Raw genomic sequence first — 17,915 nt, forward strand, 5'->3', positions numbered from 1 at the left:
AACAATAGAACTCTGGCTGAATCTAGACATGCCCAGGGTGGCGCTGAGAGACTCAGGGCTCTGCATGGACTGGACATGGGATTCATCCTTCCAAAGGGAGATCTGACTCATGACCTATGGAGGCTGAGGAGGGCTCAGGCAATTGGAGTCAGGTTCAATGACTGAAAGTATAAGGCAAGAGAATGATGGAAGGGTCAAGAGAGGAACATCCTGTGAAAACTGTGTTAATGTCCAGGGTGTCACTTTCATAGTGAGTAAAATGCATGTGTATGTGGGTGGAGAATGTTGCTGTGAGATTAAATACTACCTTTGTTTTTTTTTAATTGAGTAAGGGTCTCACCCTGATCCCCAGGCTGGAGTACAGTAGCACAATTACAGCTCATTGTAGCTCCAACCTCCTGTGCTTGGGTGATCCTTCAGCCTCAGATTCCCAAGTAGGTGGGACTACAGGCATGCACCACCACACCTGGCTTTTTTTTTTTTTTTGAGATGAGGCCTCACTATATTGTACAGGTTTGACTCTAACTCCTGGGCTCAAGCAGTACTCCTGCCTCAGCCTCTAAAATGCTGGGAGTCACTACACTGGCCTATACCACCTTATCTTTTTTTTTTTAAAGCAGGATTTATTGAGAGGACAGAAAAGCTCCCACAGTGGGAGGAGACCCGAAAGGGTTGCCCCGCCTTATCTTAAAGGGTGTCAATATGATACTTCCCAAGTGGGGCTGTCATATTTAGCAAATAAAAAACACATGATATCCAATTAAATTTGAGTTTCAGAAAAACAAATAATCTTCTTGTTTAAGTTTATCCCGCAGGACCTATTTTATCTGAAATTCAAATGGAGTCGCACATCTTGTCTTTTACTGGCAATTCTCTTTTCAAGGACACTTTGCAGCAGGACCAGGACTTGGGTAAAGCAACTGAGGCACTCGCCTCTAAAAAACTCAGTGACCAAAATCAATCACATTTGAATGTGATATTCTCCAAAAATCAAATTCAAAAGTAGCACACAGGTCATTTATAGACGTACCATTTTATTGGAAATAGGAGCAGGATAAGGGTGAGGCCAGCGAGGCCAACTCCTGCCATGTTGATGTCGTGCTCATCGGGCGGGAACTTTTTAAGGTTAATTTTGATTTTTAAATGATTGCATTAAAATATTATTTATCTTGACTACGGGCCCGTGTGTTGCCCCTTATAGTGTACATGGAGGTGAGTGTCTCACCAGTACTCCCAGTCCTGGTTTGCAGGATGTGATTGGAAGCAAGAGTGTTAGGAAGCAAGGGCTTATTTTTTGGTGTCCAGATTATCCCTAGTTCAATTATTAAGATATATGTCCTTGTATTTTTCTCCTTTCTGTAAATGTCTCTGCCTTGGCTCATCAACTAATTAATTCCTAGAAAGCTGAGCCGTCTCATATTCCTAGCAGGTGCTCAGCACTGTGCCGGGCCAGGATAGATGCTCAGCACACATACATCGAATGAGACTGCCAGGAGTAAGTGATTCAGGATCTTGCCACTGACAGGAGAAATATTCTTTTCAAAGCATTCGTCAATATGTTCTCCATCCTTCACTCCACAAAGGGGGTACTCTACACACACTGCTTGCTCTTGTCCTGCTGACGATTAAAACATGTTTATTTCATTTGATTTGCATTTTGTCAATTCTTTTACTTTTGTTTCTCACTGGAGGTGACAGTTTTTCCCACTCCTGAAGAATCTAGTGCACTGTTCCTGGCCAGAAGTGAAAAAAAGGACTGTGGCATTTAGCCAGGGACCTGAGTGACCCATTGTCTTAAATTTGATCTTAGGGACGAGGGGAGTGGGCAGAGTGGGAGGGGGCAGAAGCAGAGGTCAGAGGTCAAAAAGGTGGAAGGACAGTGTCTCTTCTTTTCTAGAGGACCCCTTAATCATTCAACGTGCTTGCTGCTTTGAAGGTTCCCACCATTACAGTCCCTAGGGAGCCTTTTTAAAAAGATCAATAACAGGGTCTGACCCCAGAGATTGTGATTGAATTGGTCCAAATGAAATGAGAATTGGTATTTTGATAAGTTCCTGAGTGATTTTTTAAAAATCATGGTAAAATAGATATAACATAAAATTCACCATTTTAAGTGGACAGTTCAGTGGCATTAAGTGCATTCACGTTGTTGTACGACCATCATCACCATCCATCTTCAGAACTGCTTCATTGTCCCAAACAAAAACTTTGTGCCCATTAAACAATAACCTCCTGTTCCTCCCTCCGCCCTTCCCCAGCCCCTGGTAACATCTATTCTACTTTGTGTCTCTGTGAATTCACTTATTCTAGATACATCAATAAGTGAAATCATACACTATCTGTCCTTTTGTGATTGGGTTATTTCACTTAGCATAATGTCTTCCAGGATCATCCATGTTGCAGCATGGGTCGGAATTTCTTTCCTTTTTTTTTTTTTTTTTTTGAGTCGGAGTCTCACTCTGTCGCCCAGACTGGAGTGCAGTGGCCGCTCCCGGCCACCGCAGCCTCGACCTGCCGGGCTCCGGCGATCCTTCCGCCTCAGCCTTCCGAGTAGCCGGAATTACAGGCGTGCGCTACCACGCCCGGCTGATTTTTTTGATTTGTTGTAGAGATGAGGTCTCGCTGCCCAGGCGGGTCTCGAACCCGCGAGCTCAGGCAATCCACTCCCCTCAGCCTCCCAAAGGCGCGGGATGACAGGCTGAGCCGCCGAGCCTGGCTTTCTTTCCTTTTAATGCTGAATAATATTCCATTGTATGGATGAACCCCATTTTGTTTATCCATTCATCCATTGATAGCCACTTGGGTGGTTTCCACCTTGGACTATTGTGAACAACACTGTTATGGATAGTGTATAAATATCTGTTTTAGTTTCTGCTTCCCAATTTTTGAGTATACCCAGAAGTGGAACTGCTAAAGCATATGGTGATTCTATATTTTCCACAGCAGCTGTGCCATTTTGTATTCCCGCCAGCAATGCAAGTGGTTTCCAATTTCTCCATGTCCTTGCCAACATTTATTTTCCATTTTTTGGATAATAGCCATCCTAATGGCTGTGAAATGGTATCTCATTATGTTTTTGATTTGTATTTCCTTAATGACTAATGATGTTGAGCATCTTTATGTGCTTACTTATTGGTCATTTGTATGTCTTCTTTAGGAAAAAATGTCTATTCAAGTCTCAGCCTATTTTTAAACTGGATTGTTTGTTTTTTGTTGTTGAGTTGTAAGAGTTCTTTATATATTCTGGATATTAATACATTATCAGATATATTATTTGCTAACTTTTTTCATTCTGTGGTTTTTTTTTTACTGTCTTGCTAGTCCCCTCTTCTGCATAAAAATTTTAAATTTTGATGAAGCCCAATTTATTTGCTTTTTTAATTTTTAATTTTGGTGCCTGTGCTTTTGGTGTCAAAGTCACCTGAATGGCTTTAGTATGTGACCAAAGTTGAGAACACTGGATAAGGCAGAGGGGAAGGAGATGAAGCCTCCTCTGGAAACTGAAAAGACTTTGCTGAAGTCCAAATAAACTGAGTCTTTCACCCATGTAGCATTTAGAGCTCAGAAATTCTTCTGTAAGGACAGACTCAATTGATTCTCACAACTCTAAATGATAGTCAGTGTAGATGTGGTCGGCCCAGTTTTGTGGGGCTTTTTTGTTTTTTGTTTTTTTTTGAGTTGGAGTCTCATGTGGTCACCCAGGCTGGAGTGCAGTGGCACACTCATGGTCACTCCAGCATTGACCTGCTGGGCTCAACGATCCAGCCTTCCAATAATTATTGAGCGCTACTACGCCCAGTTAATTTTTTGATTTATTGTAGAGATGAGGTCTTGCCAAATTGCCCAGGCTGTTCTCAAACCCGTGGGCTCAGGCAATCCTCTCACCTTGACTTCCCAAAGTGCTAGGATACAGGCCTGAGCCACTGTGCCCAGCCTGTGGGAGCCTAGGAGCCTAGAACACAGACCTATGTGGACTTCTCTGTTAAACTGTGTAACCACTACAGGACAGAAATGGGGGTAGAGTGAACAGCAGCATGGTGTCTGTCCCCACCTGGCACCATGGGCAGTGTCTGAGCCTGGTGAGAGAAGACAAGCTCCAGACAAAAGTTAGAAAAATGTTTTCTAGGAGGCAATGACAAAATCTCTTTCCTGTCACCTGTCACCTCCCATGGGGCCATTCTCACAGACTCTAACCTAGAGGGCTCCCCAGCAGATCAGCACACAGCTTGGGCACATCAGGACCACTGTAGCCTTGCCTGACACCAAAGGACCTTACTGGTGACTCTGTGGGAGACACTTCCTGAGGTTGCTAAGAAAAAATGCCCAAGGAATGTGGCACAAGGGGCTGAGATCCTATTTGAGCAGGTGGCAACAGGGCCTGGGGCTGTTTTCATATTGTTCTTAATGAAACCCATTTCTGCCCTTGAGTTTACACGTACATGAGGAAACAGGAATTCAGAGATGTAAAATGACTTCTCCAAGGTGTCTATAGTGGACATCTAGTTTTAGAATTCACCTTTCCTTTAGCACCCCAATTTGTGAACCATACATCTCCTACTCTTAGTCCATAAAATTTGAGTTGTCTCAACTCCATCCTCAGCTTAGGAATGGGCATAAAAATCTGCTTGGCTGAGCGGAGTCCTCCTGGCACCAGATGTTGAGTCAGGAGTGGGCGTATAGCCAACCATATGGCCGGGACTCCCAATAGAAGACATTTTCTCTTTTCTGCTGAAATTGGAACCCTGAGGAAGGCAGCCTGGATCTGCAGTTGACCGTCTCACCAGTCTGGGGAGAGCTTGTCTTAGAATGGCAGTGACAGCAGAAAGCAGAACAAGGAGAGAGAGAGAAATAAACACAGAGATATTGTTGGTGCCCTTGAATTAAGCCAGTCCTGAAACCAGCTCTTCTCCTAGAATTTCAGTTATAAGAGCCAACACATTTCTATTTGTGCCACAATAATTTGTGCTGTGTCTTCTGTCCTTTGCATCTGGAAGAGTCTCGATGACATAGCTCATCACCAGCTCTCCTTTCTTCTCTTCTCTTCTGCCAAGTTGAACTTGATGCTGCTCCCAGGTTCTCTCCACATATTTCCTATAGAGTGTCATAGAGCAGTACAATCCCCTTCTACCCTAAGCTAATAAGAGAGGTGCTAATTAGGTGATTGTTCTTTGGTTGTCCACTGGTTTCTGGAGGCTTCTTATGTCTTTCATTGAACTACAGATCAAGGACTTGGTTACGCAGTGTCTGTCCATTTAGACACATGACAATGATACCCTGACCTCAGGGGTAAGTGAAAAGCCCCCTGCTTCATATCCCAAGCACCCAGGTCCATTCATGGAGGGGGATAGAAAGAGCACTGGAGTAAGGCATTGAGCCCTAAAGTTATATCCTAGACACTCTGGGCTGGACACACAGGTCCTTGATCTCCCCCTGAGCTGGCTCCTGTGTGGTTCACTCTGTCTACACTAGAGGAGTGTCTTGGGCAGAAGATTTTAATAATAACCTTCCTTGGCTGGGCTCAGTGGCTCAGCCTGTAATCCCAGCACTTTGGGAGGCCAAGGTGAGTGGATTGCCTGAGCCCACGGGTTTGAGACCAGCCTGAGCAACTTGGTCAGACCTCATCTCTACAATAAATCAAAAATTAGCTGGGCGTGGTAGTACACACCTGTAGTTCTGGCTACTTGGAAGGTGGAGGCAGAAGGATTGCCGGAGTCCGGCAGGTCGGCGCTGGGGTAGCCGTGAGCGTGCCGCTGCACTTCAGCCTGGGCAACAGAGTGAGATTCCAACTCAAAATAATAATAACAATTATAACCCTCCTTCTCCCCAAACCACTGGACTAGATGCTGTGTAGCCTCCCTCCGTCTTCCAGCTCCGACAATGTGTGATCCTAGAATTCTCTGTCTTATTGTGTCCAGGTCAAAACTACTGGGCAGCCTGGTGTAATCAAGGGGACTCAGTTTAAGTACCAAATCCTACTCTCACTTCCTGGTCTCAGTTTTCTCATCTATCTCATGGAGATAATAATGCCACCATCCATGAAATCACGCCAGCAGAGAATCTAGCATGATGCCTGGCTCATTCGTTGATTCACATGTTCACTCTCCACAAAGAGGAGTGCTCTCTGACTGTGGTGATTGTTCCATCACTGCAACTAAAGCTGGGGAGGTGGTGAGGGGGAATCACTCACAATACCAGCAACACCCCTGAGACTCTCTGGCCTCAGGAGGGTGCACATAGGTCAGTCAAAGGTCCAGGACATGAGTATATTATTCTGACCTCATCTTGGAACTCACGCTGAAGAATAAATAGGTCTTCACAGCAATGAATCCAGGGATCTTAAAGAACCCACTGATGGAACTCATGGGTGTCGAAGGTCCTGGAATTTTGAGAAGGCAGCGAAGGCCAGTAAGTAACCCTCATCTAACCTCGGCTTATCATCTCGCCGTCCCTGGGCAAAATGCTTCCTGTCACGGGCCTCCCTGTCCTTTCTAAAATGAGGGGCCTCAGGGACATTGAAGATTCTGTCTCCCCTACTCGCCATATTGAAGCTGAACTCACCACGGTCCCCTGAAATCAGCAGCGCTCTCGTTTTCCATCTAGGTAAATGGCATCACTATTCACCCGCACCCAAGCCACAGAACAGACTGCCATCCTTGCTCCTTGCTCCTCCTGCCCCCACAGACAGTCAGGTGGATTTTACCCCCTAAATGTGTCCTTCCTATGTCCAGTTCCCCCCCATCCCACTGCCGGTCCCCTGGCCCAGGTCACCCAAGTGCCTGAAAAAGCTTAATCTTCAGGCTCCCTCCCCTAGTCTTTGCCCCTCTGACTTATTTTAGCCTGCTAGGGGTTTCTCTGATGAACAGAAACTACTTCCCCCATGGTGATACCCCAAATGCTTACCATGGGCTGCAAGAAAGGCCTTGTGTGGCCTGGCCTCCACCTTTCTATTAGGCTCAGTTCACAGTTCGTACTCCCTCTCCCACTACCCTGCTGCCAACTTGGCCTTCTCATGGTTCTGGAAGTTGAGATGCTTCTTCCTGCCTCAGCAGTTATGTGTCTGCTGCCCTCTGTCTGAGACTAGAGCTGCCCCATTCCCCTGTTCCCCACCACATTCCACTGGGTCTGAATTTAAATGTCCTCTCAGCTGGGCTCAGTAGCTCACCACTGTATTCCCAGCACGTTGAGAGGTCAAGGTGGGAGGATGGCTTGAGCCCAGGAATTTGAGACCAGCCTAGGCAACATAGTGACACCCCCATCTCTAGAAACACACACACACACACACACACACACACACACACACACACACACACACACACACACGAATTAGCTCGGCATGGTGATGCATGTCTGTAGCCCCAGCTATACAGGAGGCTGAGTCAGAAGGATCTCCTGAGCCCAGGAGGCTGAGGCTGTAGTGAGCTATGATTGTACCATTCACTGCACTTCAGCCTGGGTGACAGAATGAGACCCACATTTAACTAACTAACTAACTAACTAAATAAATAAATAACCAAAATGTCCCTTCATCAGGAATGCAATTCCTGAATAAATAAACAAATAGACACACAAATAACCAAAATGTCTCTTCATCAAGAATGTCATCCCTGACCTTCCCTGACAAGGCAGCCCCTCCTGTTATGTCTATCCCCAGTGCTCTACGCGTCGCCGTGGTAATCTTGGCCACTGGTCGCGGCTCCTTCCAGGTCCATCATTCCCTCTAGCCTGTGAGCTCTATGAGAGCAGGACTGCGTCAGGCCCATTTGGCACCACAGGCTCAGCACCCTGGCCCAGCACTGCCATCGCAGCATGTCCTTGTCTTTGAGGTGTGGCCGACAGAAATCATTTCCTTTTGCAGTTGAAGAATGACCAACCAGCTGCGTGTCCAGCTCCTCTTGCGTTTATTGGAACCTGCTTACCCAGCACTGCATAAGGAGCTTACACAGGGATGACATTTAGGACGCCTACGACCTAATCCCAGGATTAGCATGGGGCCATGGGGCTGGTGGGGCAGAGGGAGGGGAGAGGACAGGGTGTGATGGGAGGGGCACTGAAGATCTGAGGGAAGAAGGAACCAGTGGGTTGTTAAAGACGCTTCTGTTTGGCAGGGAGCTGCACAGTGGTTCTGGGGTGTGGGTACATGAGTGTGTGTGTGTACGCACATTCTTGGCCTGGGTTGTGTGTACGTGTATGTGTGAGAGAGAGAGGTACACTCACGGGTGTTGTGTGAATGGTGGGCGGAGGGAGGAGAGCTGAGCAGTTGGCATCAGGGTTTCTTTTCCTTTAGCCTATCCTTCACTTTTTGAGGCTCAAATTGGATCAGTCGCAGAATTTCCGTATTGCCCAGGGTCCCCTCAATGAATTCTTTCTCTGTAAGTTTATCTGTGCATTGGGAAAAACAAACAAACAAAAACACCAGTCAGGACTGATAGCCAATCAAGCTGCAATGAGGCTGACATCCAGCCAGCATCCCCAGTATGAATGTATCTATTATGAAAATACTGACTACTCAGTGTCCCCGAGGGCACCCTCACCCTGATCCAGATATCCAACTCCTCCCTTTGGACTTTACCATGAACCTGCAAGTAAAGGTTAATGACTGGCACTGCAGGGGGTCACTAAGAGACCAATCTTGTGCTGTGTGTCCCTTCTGATGATGGAGATCCCTGCCTTGCTGGTTGTTAAATATTTCATAATTTATTTAACAATAAATAAGAATTATTATTATTATTATGTTCAATATCATCGCAAGTGTCAAGCCTCAAGTTCTGGGGGAACGTCTGGGGGCCCGAGCAAAGCAAAATGACCTGTGTGCCAGCTCTAGAGTCTCAGTTGAGAAGCAGGCATGATGTTCTCCCTGGGGAGTAGGGAGTGAGAGGGGTGTTCTCCAATGGAATGCATGGGGGGAGCATAGCTTGCAGAGAGGTCTCTTTGGCCCCCACAGCACACAGGCAGCCCCATGACTCCCAACTGACTACTCAACTGTGAATCCTTCCTATATATCCATCCCCACATTCCCTGATCTGATCTATCTTCTCATTTGGGATCAGGACTGAGAGACAGCTTTGCTGCAGCCAGGCAAATATATATATATACTTTTTTTTTAACCAGGTGGCCTACTGTATTCATATCTATCCAGTTAAATGCATGTTTCTGAGCCCAGATGCCATCATGCTTGGGGTCGAAGCCATTGCAGGGAGTAGAGTTGGGGTGTACAATAGATGAGAGAGAGAGAAAAATCTTTCCCCAGGAGAGAAAAATCTTCCCCCAGGAAACTTGATCTGGTAGGGAAGATATAGAAATAACTCTAGAATAAGACAGACGCTCCCTTCTGCTCATGGGTGTATGTTCATAGTACCTAGCATATAATAGGTACTCAACAGAGCTTTGCTAAACTGAATTTGATTTCCACTGGCTTATGCTCTGGGCCTTTTGATTAATCTTTTCTGGGTCAGGATCCAGGATGGTTCTCTGCACAAGTCTGGGTGGTAAAATTTGGGTTTTAAAGTGTGAGCTGTTCCACCAGCCTCACACAGAACTTGAAACTTTCACTGTCAGAGCCCAACTTTGCTGTGAGGCGTTGTTTGCAAATAGGCTGTGGAAACACACACACCCACATCACCTGCAGGAGTAACACATCAGCCCTCTAACACCATCCCCTCTTGGAATGTTCACTCGGATCCGTTTTCAGATTAGCAAGCAGCAGGACACAGGACTCAACACATGAACAGACCCCGAGTGACGTACAGAGGGAATTAAAGAGCCAATGGGGTGAAGTGCCAAAGGAGGACATCTTGAGCGGCCAGGGTCAAATGAGGAGAGGGTGCTCAAAGAAGCAGTGCCAGTCAGGGCTGGACTAGGGTAAGGCCAGTGAAGTGCGTGGGCATAGTATTTTAGGAGGTGCTCGCTTTCAGGTCACGTGAGTTCAGTGTTGGCCCCTGCTGAACCCGATGTCCATTCCCCACTTAGACCCTTCGGATGGCTCTGGAAATGCATGACAAAATGTGGTGTCCCAGTCCTGCCTGGGCACTGTGACTCAGAGGAGTAAAACTTGCAGAGGTCCCCAGGAAACAGCCCAAGCCTGTAAAATCAGAAGCAATGAAGGAAAAAAAAAAATCACCATCATCTTTCTTTCCAAAGAATTTCCAGATCTTCTCAGCTCGCTTTTCGGGCGTGTTTTCATCATCTGCAAGGTACTTCACATCCTCAGGCTTGATCATTTTGAAAATAGCCTGTACCAAATCAAGAGAAAGAACTTGTTAGAAGGAACCATAAGGGGCTGGCAATGCTGGGAAAATGCACAAAAATACATTACACCATACAAAAAAATCCACTCAAAAGGGATTAAAGACTTAAATGTAAGTCCAAAGACTTTAAAATTCCCAGAAGAAAACACAGGAGGAAAGCATCTTGACACTGATTTTGATAGTGAGCTTTTGGATATGACATGGAAAACATAGGCAATAAAAGCAAAACCGTGTAAGTGGGATTACATCAAACTAAAGAGCTTCTGCACAAGCAGAGAAAACAACAAAATGAGAAAGGAGCTCATGGGAAGGGGGAAAACATTTGCAAGCCATACATCTGATAAAAGGTTAATGTCCAAGATGTATGAGGAACTCCTAAAACTCAATAGCAAAAGAACAAATAACCCCATGGAAACACGGGCAAAGGACCTGCAAACACATTTCTCCAAAGAAGGCATACAAATGACCAATAGGGACATGAAAAGGTGCTCAGCATCACGAATCATCAGAGAAATGCAGATCAAAACCACAACAAGCCATCACCTCACACCTGTTAGACTGGCTGTCATACAAAAGACAAGAGATGACAGATGTTGGAACAGGTGTAGGCAAAAGAGAACCTTGGCATACCGTAGTGGGAATGTAAATTGGCACAGCCATTATGGAAAACACACGGGGGACTTTGGGTCCCCTCCATCACAGCACACCTCTCTCAGTACCCAGACAGTCTAGGGGAACAGGCGTCCTCTAACACAGTGGTTTTAACAAGATGCTCATCTACTGATTCAAAATTCCTGGGGGAAGCCGGTCATGGTGGCTCATGCCTGAAATTCGAACACTTTGGGAAGCTAAGGAAAAAGGATTGCTTGAGCCCCAGAGCTCGAGACTAGCCTAGGCAACATGGGAAAACCTTGTCTTTATTTTTAAAAAAAGTTAGACAGGCATGGTGGCATGTGCTGCAGTCCCAGTTTCTTGGGAGGCTGAGGTGGAAGGATCTCTTGAGCCCAGGAGATGGAGGCTGTGGTAAGTAAGGCATGACCATGCCACTGCTGTCCGACCTGGACAACACAGTGAGATACTGACAAAAAAATTTTTTTTTCTGGGGGTGGAGCCTGGGCATTTGTATTTTTAAGATACTAATAAGGGACAGGGAACGTGGGGAAGGGGCAAAGAAGGCTTTCACTTCTTATTTTGCACTTCTCTGTATTTTTTAAATTTTCTGACCATGTAGACATAATACTTTCATTTATTACAAAATTGAAAATAATGACAGGCTTCCTGATGAAAATCTCATGGCAGCCCTGAGGTTAGAGTTTGAGAATCACTACCTCAGACCCTACTGTCCAGAGGTTTTAGAATAGTAAACATCTTCTTCCAGGTCCATATGGTAACATGGTTGCCCAGTTGGACTGCCTTGTGGAAATAATGGCTAACATTTGTTGAGCACTTAATATATGCCACTTTTCTAAACATTTTTACATTTGATCTTCACAATACCCTTATAATGTAGGTATTATTGGTCCCATTTTACAGATAAAGAAACTGAGACAACCAACTTGCAGAGAGTCACCTAGCTGGAGGTAGAAAAGCAAAGATTCTAAACCAGGCTGTTTGGTTCTAGAACTGGCATCCTTGGGTTATGTCATAGACTGCTCACCTTCTTATCACTGAATTGCCTTGAAGAACATTGGATGAGGCTGGAAAGAGGGAGGAGGCATCAACAAGAACTTCCCAAAGGTCTTCCCAGCGCACAGGAAGCCCCTGTTTTAACCTGCTCAGGGAGGGAGCCAGAGAAAAGCTTAGCTTTGGGCTCAAGGATCCTTCTCACCTCCCTCTCCTCTTTAATAAAGAAGTCGGGTGTGCAACGCTAGCCTTGGGAAACCAGGAAAAGGTACAAGGTAGCTCCATGCATTCTTCCAGATCCAAGTTTCTAGGATTCTATGAGCTCATAAACACTAGAGCTGGCCAGGTCCAGAGGGCACCCTCAAGGCATTGGGGCAGGCTTGGAGTGTAGGCCAGAGCCTTCTGCCTCCCTGAAGACATCTGAGAGCAGGAAGGCAGGGGCAGTGAAGCCTGTGAAATTAGCTGAGAGGGAAGGTCAACAGCTTTGAGAAGTCCCTGTCAGCTCCTTGGTGCTATAACAAAAGGAACAAGGAGATCAAACCCAGAAGCTCAGGGCAATAGTCTCTCTGGCAGCACTTAGAGCTCCGAGGTGGAGCAAATGGAGGTGGCTCTGGGCATCTTGTGCAGACATGTTGACTAAATGCTGGGAGTAACTGACTGCCTGCCCAACCTACTTTCAATGCTTGGAGAGAGGGAAAGTAGGAGGGACAGAACTTTAGGGCCATGGGAAAGGCCGCAAAAATCATTAAATTTTCGCCATGGGCCCAGTGAGGTTACATGGTTTTCCCACAGTGACACAGCTAGTAGGTGTCAAGGCTGGGACTAGAACACTTGACTTCTGACTCCCAGGCCAGTTCTCTGCCCATGGCCTTGTGATCTGGTGAACAGCAGAGCCCTCTGCCACTTTGCACAGTTCAGCTGTTGATGCCCTTTTCCCTCCATCTCTTTCCTTTCTTCTTTTTCTTCTCCTTCTCCTCCTCCTTCTTTTTTTAGTTGGAGTCTCATCACTCTGTTGGCCAGGTTGGAGTGCAATGGCATGATCGTGGCTCATCAAAGCCTCAACCTCCTGGGTTCAGGCAATCCTCCCACCAGCCTTCCAAGTAGCTAGGACTTATAGGCATGCACCACCATGCCCAGCTAATGTTTAACTTTTCTGTAGAGACAATGTCTTGCTATGTTGCCCAAGCTGGTCTTGAACTCCTAGGCTCAAGTAATCCTCTCACATAGGCCTACCAAGTTGCTAGGATTATAGGTGTGAGCTACTGCACCTGGCCCCTTTCCTTTCTTTCTGTCTCTCCTTCTTTCCTTTTCCTCCCTCCTCTTTTTCTTCCATCCTCCTTCCCGCCTATCTTCCCTCTTTCCTTCCCTCCTTACCCTCTCCTCCCCTTCCTCTTTTTATTCAAGAAGCACCAGCTTGTCTTCTGGGCCCAGCATCCTTAACATAGCTCTGAAAACTTGGTCCCTATCCCAGGCCACCCAGAGACCCCACAGCCAGCTCAGGCGACCTTGCTCTGCAGGCTATCCCAAGATAACAACGAGAGTGACATACGCCTACTCTTGACAGGAGGCCCAAGCTGAGCACTGAGGATAAGCCCATGACCACAAGCTATATGCTTTGCTATTTTATTCACAGTTTCTCCCAATAAGAATGGAAGAACTCAGAAAGTGAAAGCACCATTACAAATGCACAATAATTATATAAAATATGAGCAACATTCCCCTTAATCTCAGGAATGGAATTAGAAAAGCAAAGCACTTGACATGAGGTAGGGAAATTTTTAAAGAATAAGTAAAAAAACATTAAATAAAGGAAACTAGAACTGGTCTAATAGGAAATAAATGGAAACACCCTAGTGTCAAAAAATAAAAGAATGTTAAAAAAAAACTTATAGCATTTCCAAAAGATAGAATTCTAGGCAATTATTAATGTTTAAAAAGAATATGAAAAACACAATAAAAGGGTCGCTGAAAAATGTATGATAAAAATAATATGTGAATATGTCATAGCTCTAAAATTGCTTAAGGTAATATAGAGAAAATACTGGAAAAGATATATACCCCTTTGTTAAGAGAAGTTTTCTCTGGATGCAGGAATTAAAGGTAATTTTTATTTTCTCTTATATAAAATTCTAAATTTCATGAATCACTTATGTATTAGATAAAAATGATTTTCAAGGCACCTAAGATAATTACAACAAAGGGCCTGGCAGGAGGGCAAGAAGGACAGAGGAAAACATGTTGGAAAGCAGGTAGAAGTGTGTGGGAAAGCGGGTGGAAGCGTGTGTTCTCTCAGGGAAGCCATGAGGAGCCGAGGACGCAGCGACAAACTTAGATTATGAGGCTCACGGGTGCAGTGACCTGCCCGATGTTAGGGAGAATATCAGGACTAGCTCGTGCCCCCCAACTCTGATCTCTTTCTACTTTATGTTTGAAGTATACTGTATGTTCAGAATTAATAATGACAACATTTGAATGTGTGTTGCTGAAATTTTTGAAGAAGCTTATAATAAAGGAAGGAGGGAAGGAAACAAAAACTGTAAATACAATCATGCCCACTTCAAGTTGGGAATATGTTCTGAGAAATGTATCATCAAGCGAGTTCACTGTGCGAACTTCACAGGGTACTCCTATAAACCAAGATGGTACTACCTACTATGCACCCAGGCTGTATGGTCTAGTCCATCACTCCTCGGCTACAAACCTGTGCAGCATGTGACTTTACAGAAAACCGTAGGCAGTTGTAACACAATGGAAGGGATTTTGTATCTAGACATAGAAACCATACTGCAAACATATGGCATAAAAGATAAAAAATGGTACCCCTCTACAGGGGCCTTACCACGAACGGAGCTTGCGGGACTGCAATTGTTCCAATGAGCAAGTGAGTGAGTCAGTGGTGAGCGAATGTGAAGGCCTGAGACATTCCTGTGCACTACTATAGACTTTATAGATACTGGACACTTAGAGTACACTAAAACTGTTTTAAAAAATAAAATAACTGCCCTATGACATCACTATGAATTTTTTAGCTCCACTACAATCTTATGGGACCACCATGTGTTCCGCTGTTGCCCAAAACGCCATCATGCAGCACATGATTGTATTAGGAAACACCCAGATTCTTCTGTAAAAAGAAAAAGAAGCTGTGGGCGTGTACCCAGCTCTCACTAATGCTGACATCTTGGAGATCCTTTTTTACCATGCTCTCAGGGTTGATGGCCTGAAACTACCCCCCGCCACCCCGCTCCTTCTGCCTCAGCAGCAGGGTATCCTGGGCGCCAGAGACCCTGGTCCTACCCAGCCCGAAGGGGAGAGGGGAGAGACTGACCATGACGATCTCAAGCACTTCATTCTTGCTGATGGTTCCGTTGCCATCCACGTCGTAGAGGGAGAAGGCCCACTCCAGCTTCTGGGTGGTCTTTCCTGCGCTGGTCATGTGCAGGGCGATGACATACTCCTTGAAGTCCAGGGTGCCATCACTGTTGGCATCGAAGCTGCGGAACACATGCTGGGCATAGGCCTTGGGGTCGGCATCAGGGAAGAACTTGGCGTAGATGCCCTGGAACTGCTGCTGGGTGATGCGGCCGCTGGGGCACTCCTTCAGGAAGGTCTGGTACCAGGTGCACAGCTCCTCCTCTGAGAACTTGGTGTTCAGTTGCAGCTCCTCCAGGATCTCCTTGGACAGGGCCCCGCTTCTGCTGTTCCCCATGGGTGAGGGAGAGTGGGCAGCGGCTGGGCAGTCGCTGGGTGGGTGGGATGTGCGTGGTGCCCTGGCTGCTGGGGCTCAGTGCTGGTATGAGATGGAGACGGAGATGCTGGCGTATTAGGAGGATTTGCGACCAGTTCTTCCCAGTCCTTGGAAGGAGGAGGAGCTGGGGAGCTTTGTGTGCGTGTGTCGGGGGCGGGGGGTGGGGGTGGGGAGGGCTCCCAGAATTCTACTGAGATTAAAATAAAGAGCCGAGGACAGGCGGTCAATTCATCTTGGCCTCCTGGGAAGATACTGGAAGGACAGGACAGAAGATTGGAACCTTCAGAGCTGAAGCCTTGGGCCAAGGCCTCCCCAGTCCAAGCCCCAGCCTTCTAAGGACAACAATGTTCCCTGTTTGTCTTCTGTGCTAACTCTTGGGGCAAGACTGGCTTCTCACATTGAGCCCTAGAATGCAGTGGTTAGGGACACAAGGGCTCAAACCAGCCCGCATGCAAATCCCAGGATGGCCACTTAACTAGCTGTCTGTCACCTTCTCAGCAAGGCCAATACTGACCACTCTATTTACAATAACACAACCCTCGCCGCCCTCGGCAGGCCCCAATCTGTGTCCTCAACAGAATAAAACCTCCGTGAAGGAAGGGATTTTGTCTGTGTCATTCCCGATGGCATCTCCATTGCCAGAATAGTAGTCTGACAGGCTTGGGCCCTCACCTGCAGTAACTATTTCTGGAACGAATGGGTATAATAGTGTTGAACTCATTGTCATCGGGAGGCTAAAATGAGTTAACATGTGTAACAGTCTCAGAATAGAACCTGGCACATAATTAAGGCTAAATGCATATCAGTTTTTGTTATTACTCATCAACAACAGGGATCCAAAGATAAACTGCCTGCAGGGGCCAGCAGGTAGACCAAGGGAGTGAGGCAGGTGGGCTGCAAACCGCAGGGAGAAGTGAGGTCTGTAGAACACACAGAGGAACTTCCGGTGAATGTGGTCACAGGGGATGGTGGGATTTTTCCGTTATCCAAGAGAAATCCAGAAATAGAGTTTTAGATGCCATTTTCACACGCACCTATTTATAACTTTATTTTTATTATATCGATACACATCAGGGTACACATCAGGATTAGGTACATAAGTAGTCTATGGGCAGGTGACGTTTGAGCCTCCATCTGGTCCTCACTTTCCCTGGCTTGGGACTAGGTACCCTTGGTGTTGTTATGTGCCCCATGCCCTTGGCAGTGTCCCGTGACAGCCGATTCCTCCCTTGTGCTATTGTGATTGATGTTCAGGTCCCACTTATGAGTGAGAACATGTGACATTCGGTTCTTTGTTTCTGTGATCGATCACTAACATTTTCACACTTTTAAACATTAGCAATTCAAAATTTTAAAAAAATATGGTGTAGGACAAACACAATATATCTGTGGCTCAGTGGCAGCCTGCAGAGTTTCTGTTTGCAGTCCAACATGGTGCCATGAGTGAGTGGGCAATAACACGTTTGCCAAGTGAGTGACTGGATGAATAAACGAATGGCTGGAGACAGGGAGGTATGCAGAGGCAGGTCTTGCATTCCCACCGTCAGCTCAGGTACGAGTCTAGAACATGAGGAAGAGCCCTAGTGAGTATGCTGCACACCTGAATTCCTGTCACCCCTAGGGAGAACAGTGCCCTTTGCTTAGGCAAGCACAATGTGGGAGGACATCTCAGTCCCCGAACCACAGCATTGCCACCAGGGATGGGAGAGCTGCCTCTCTTTGCCCAGGGATGGGAATTATGAAGAAGAAACCTCACAGTCTCCAGGCAGGTCAGCTGGGGTTTGGATCCTACTTCCTACCAGGCTAGCAGCAGGGGAAAGGCAGGTCCCACAGCCAGGCCCACCTGATGTTGCTCAGGAAGGACCAAGAAGTTCAGGCACCTAGGTGCTGACCCATCCCTCCCAGCCCCTCTGCCTCCCTGTCCACTATTATTTCATTGTTTCTCTTCCCTTCCTTTCCCTTCCCTTCCCTTCCCTTCCCTTCCTTTTTAAGAGATGAGGTCTTGCTATGTTTCCCAGGCTGGTCTCAAACTCTTGGGCTCAAGCAATCCTTCTGCCTCGGTCTCCCAAAGTACTGGGATTACAGGTGTGAGGCACCACATCTGGCCTGTTCCAGTGTCTCTCAGGAAACCTTAATGTTACAAGGTGTGTGTGTGTGTGTAAACTTCCTGATTTCCCCATCAGTTTGTGAGAGAATGTTATTTCTTTAAAAGAGTCCTTTCTCTTCTTCTAGACTTTCACTCTCCTGCTGCAGGCAACAATGTTCTTAAGAGCAGTCACACACAGGATAGGAAACAAACC

At 46.4% G+C, this 17,915-nt stretch overlaps 1 protein-coding gene across 1 annotated transcript; it reads right to left on the minus strand.

Moving 5' to 3' along the window:
* Positions 1-8,117: 8,117 nt before the first annotated feature.
* RCVRN (recoverin) lies at positions 8,118-15,680 on the minus strand. Its single transcript, XM_008072470.1, has 3 exons — positions 15,196-15,680; positions 10,118-10,229; positions 8,118-8,379 (listed from the first exon to the last, which is right to left on the minus strand). Exons 1-3 carry the CDS (start codon positions 15,574-15,576, stop codon positions 8,264-8,266), a joined length of 609 nt encoding a protein of 202 aa, XP_008070661.1. The 5' UTR covers positions 15,577-15,680; the 3' UTR covers positions 8,118-8,263.
* Between the last annotated feature and the right edge of the window lie 2,235 nt (positions 15,681-17,915).

This window comes from Carlito syrichta, unplaced genomic scaffold, assembly GCF_000164805.1.
Source record: "Carlito syrichta isolate Samal-C Ts95f unplaced genomic scaffold, Tarsius_syrichta-2.0.1 Scaffold315198, whole genome shotgun sequence".
Taxonomy (NCBI): Eukaryota; Metazoa; Chordata; class Mammalia; order Primates; family Tarsiidae; genus Carlito; species Carlito syrichta.

What these genes read in the sequence shown, in the direction of transcription:
- RCVRN (XM_008072470.1), bottom strand. Translation starts at nt 15,576, where the DNA reads ATGGGGAACAGCAGAAGCGGGGCCCTGTCCAAGGAGATCCTGGAGGAG. An exon ending in AAGTGCTTGAGATCGTCATG is followed by an intron (nt 10,230 to 15,195) that starts GTCAGTCTCTCC and finishes GATTTGGTACAG; the next exon opens with GCTATTTTCAAAATGATCAA. An exon ending in CTTTGGAAAGAAAGATGATG is followed by an intron (nt 8,380 to 10,117) that starts GTGATTTTTTTT and finishes CCCAATGCACAG; the next exon opens with ATAAACTTACAGAGAAAGAA.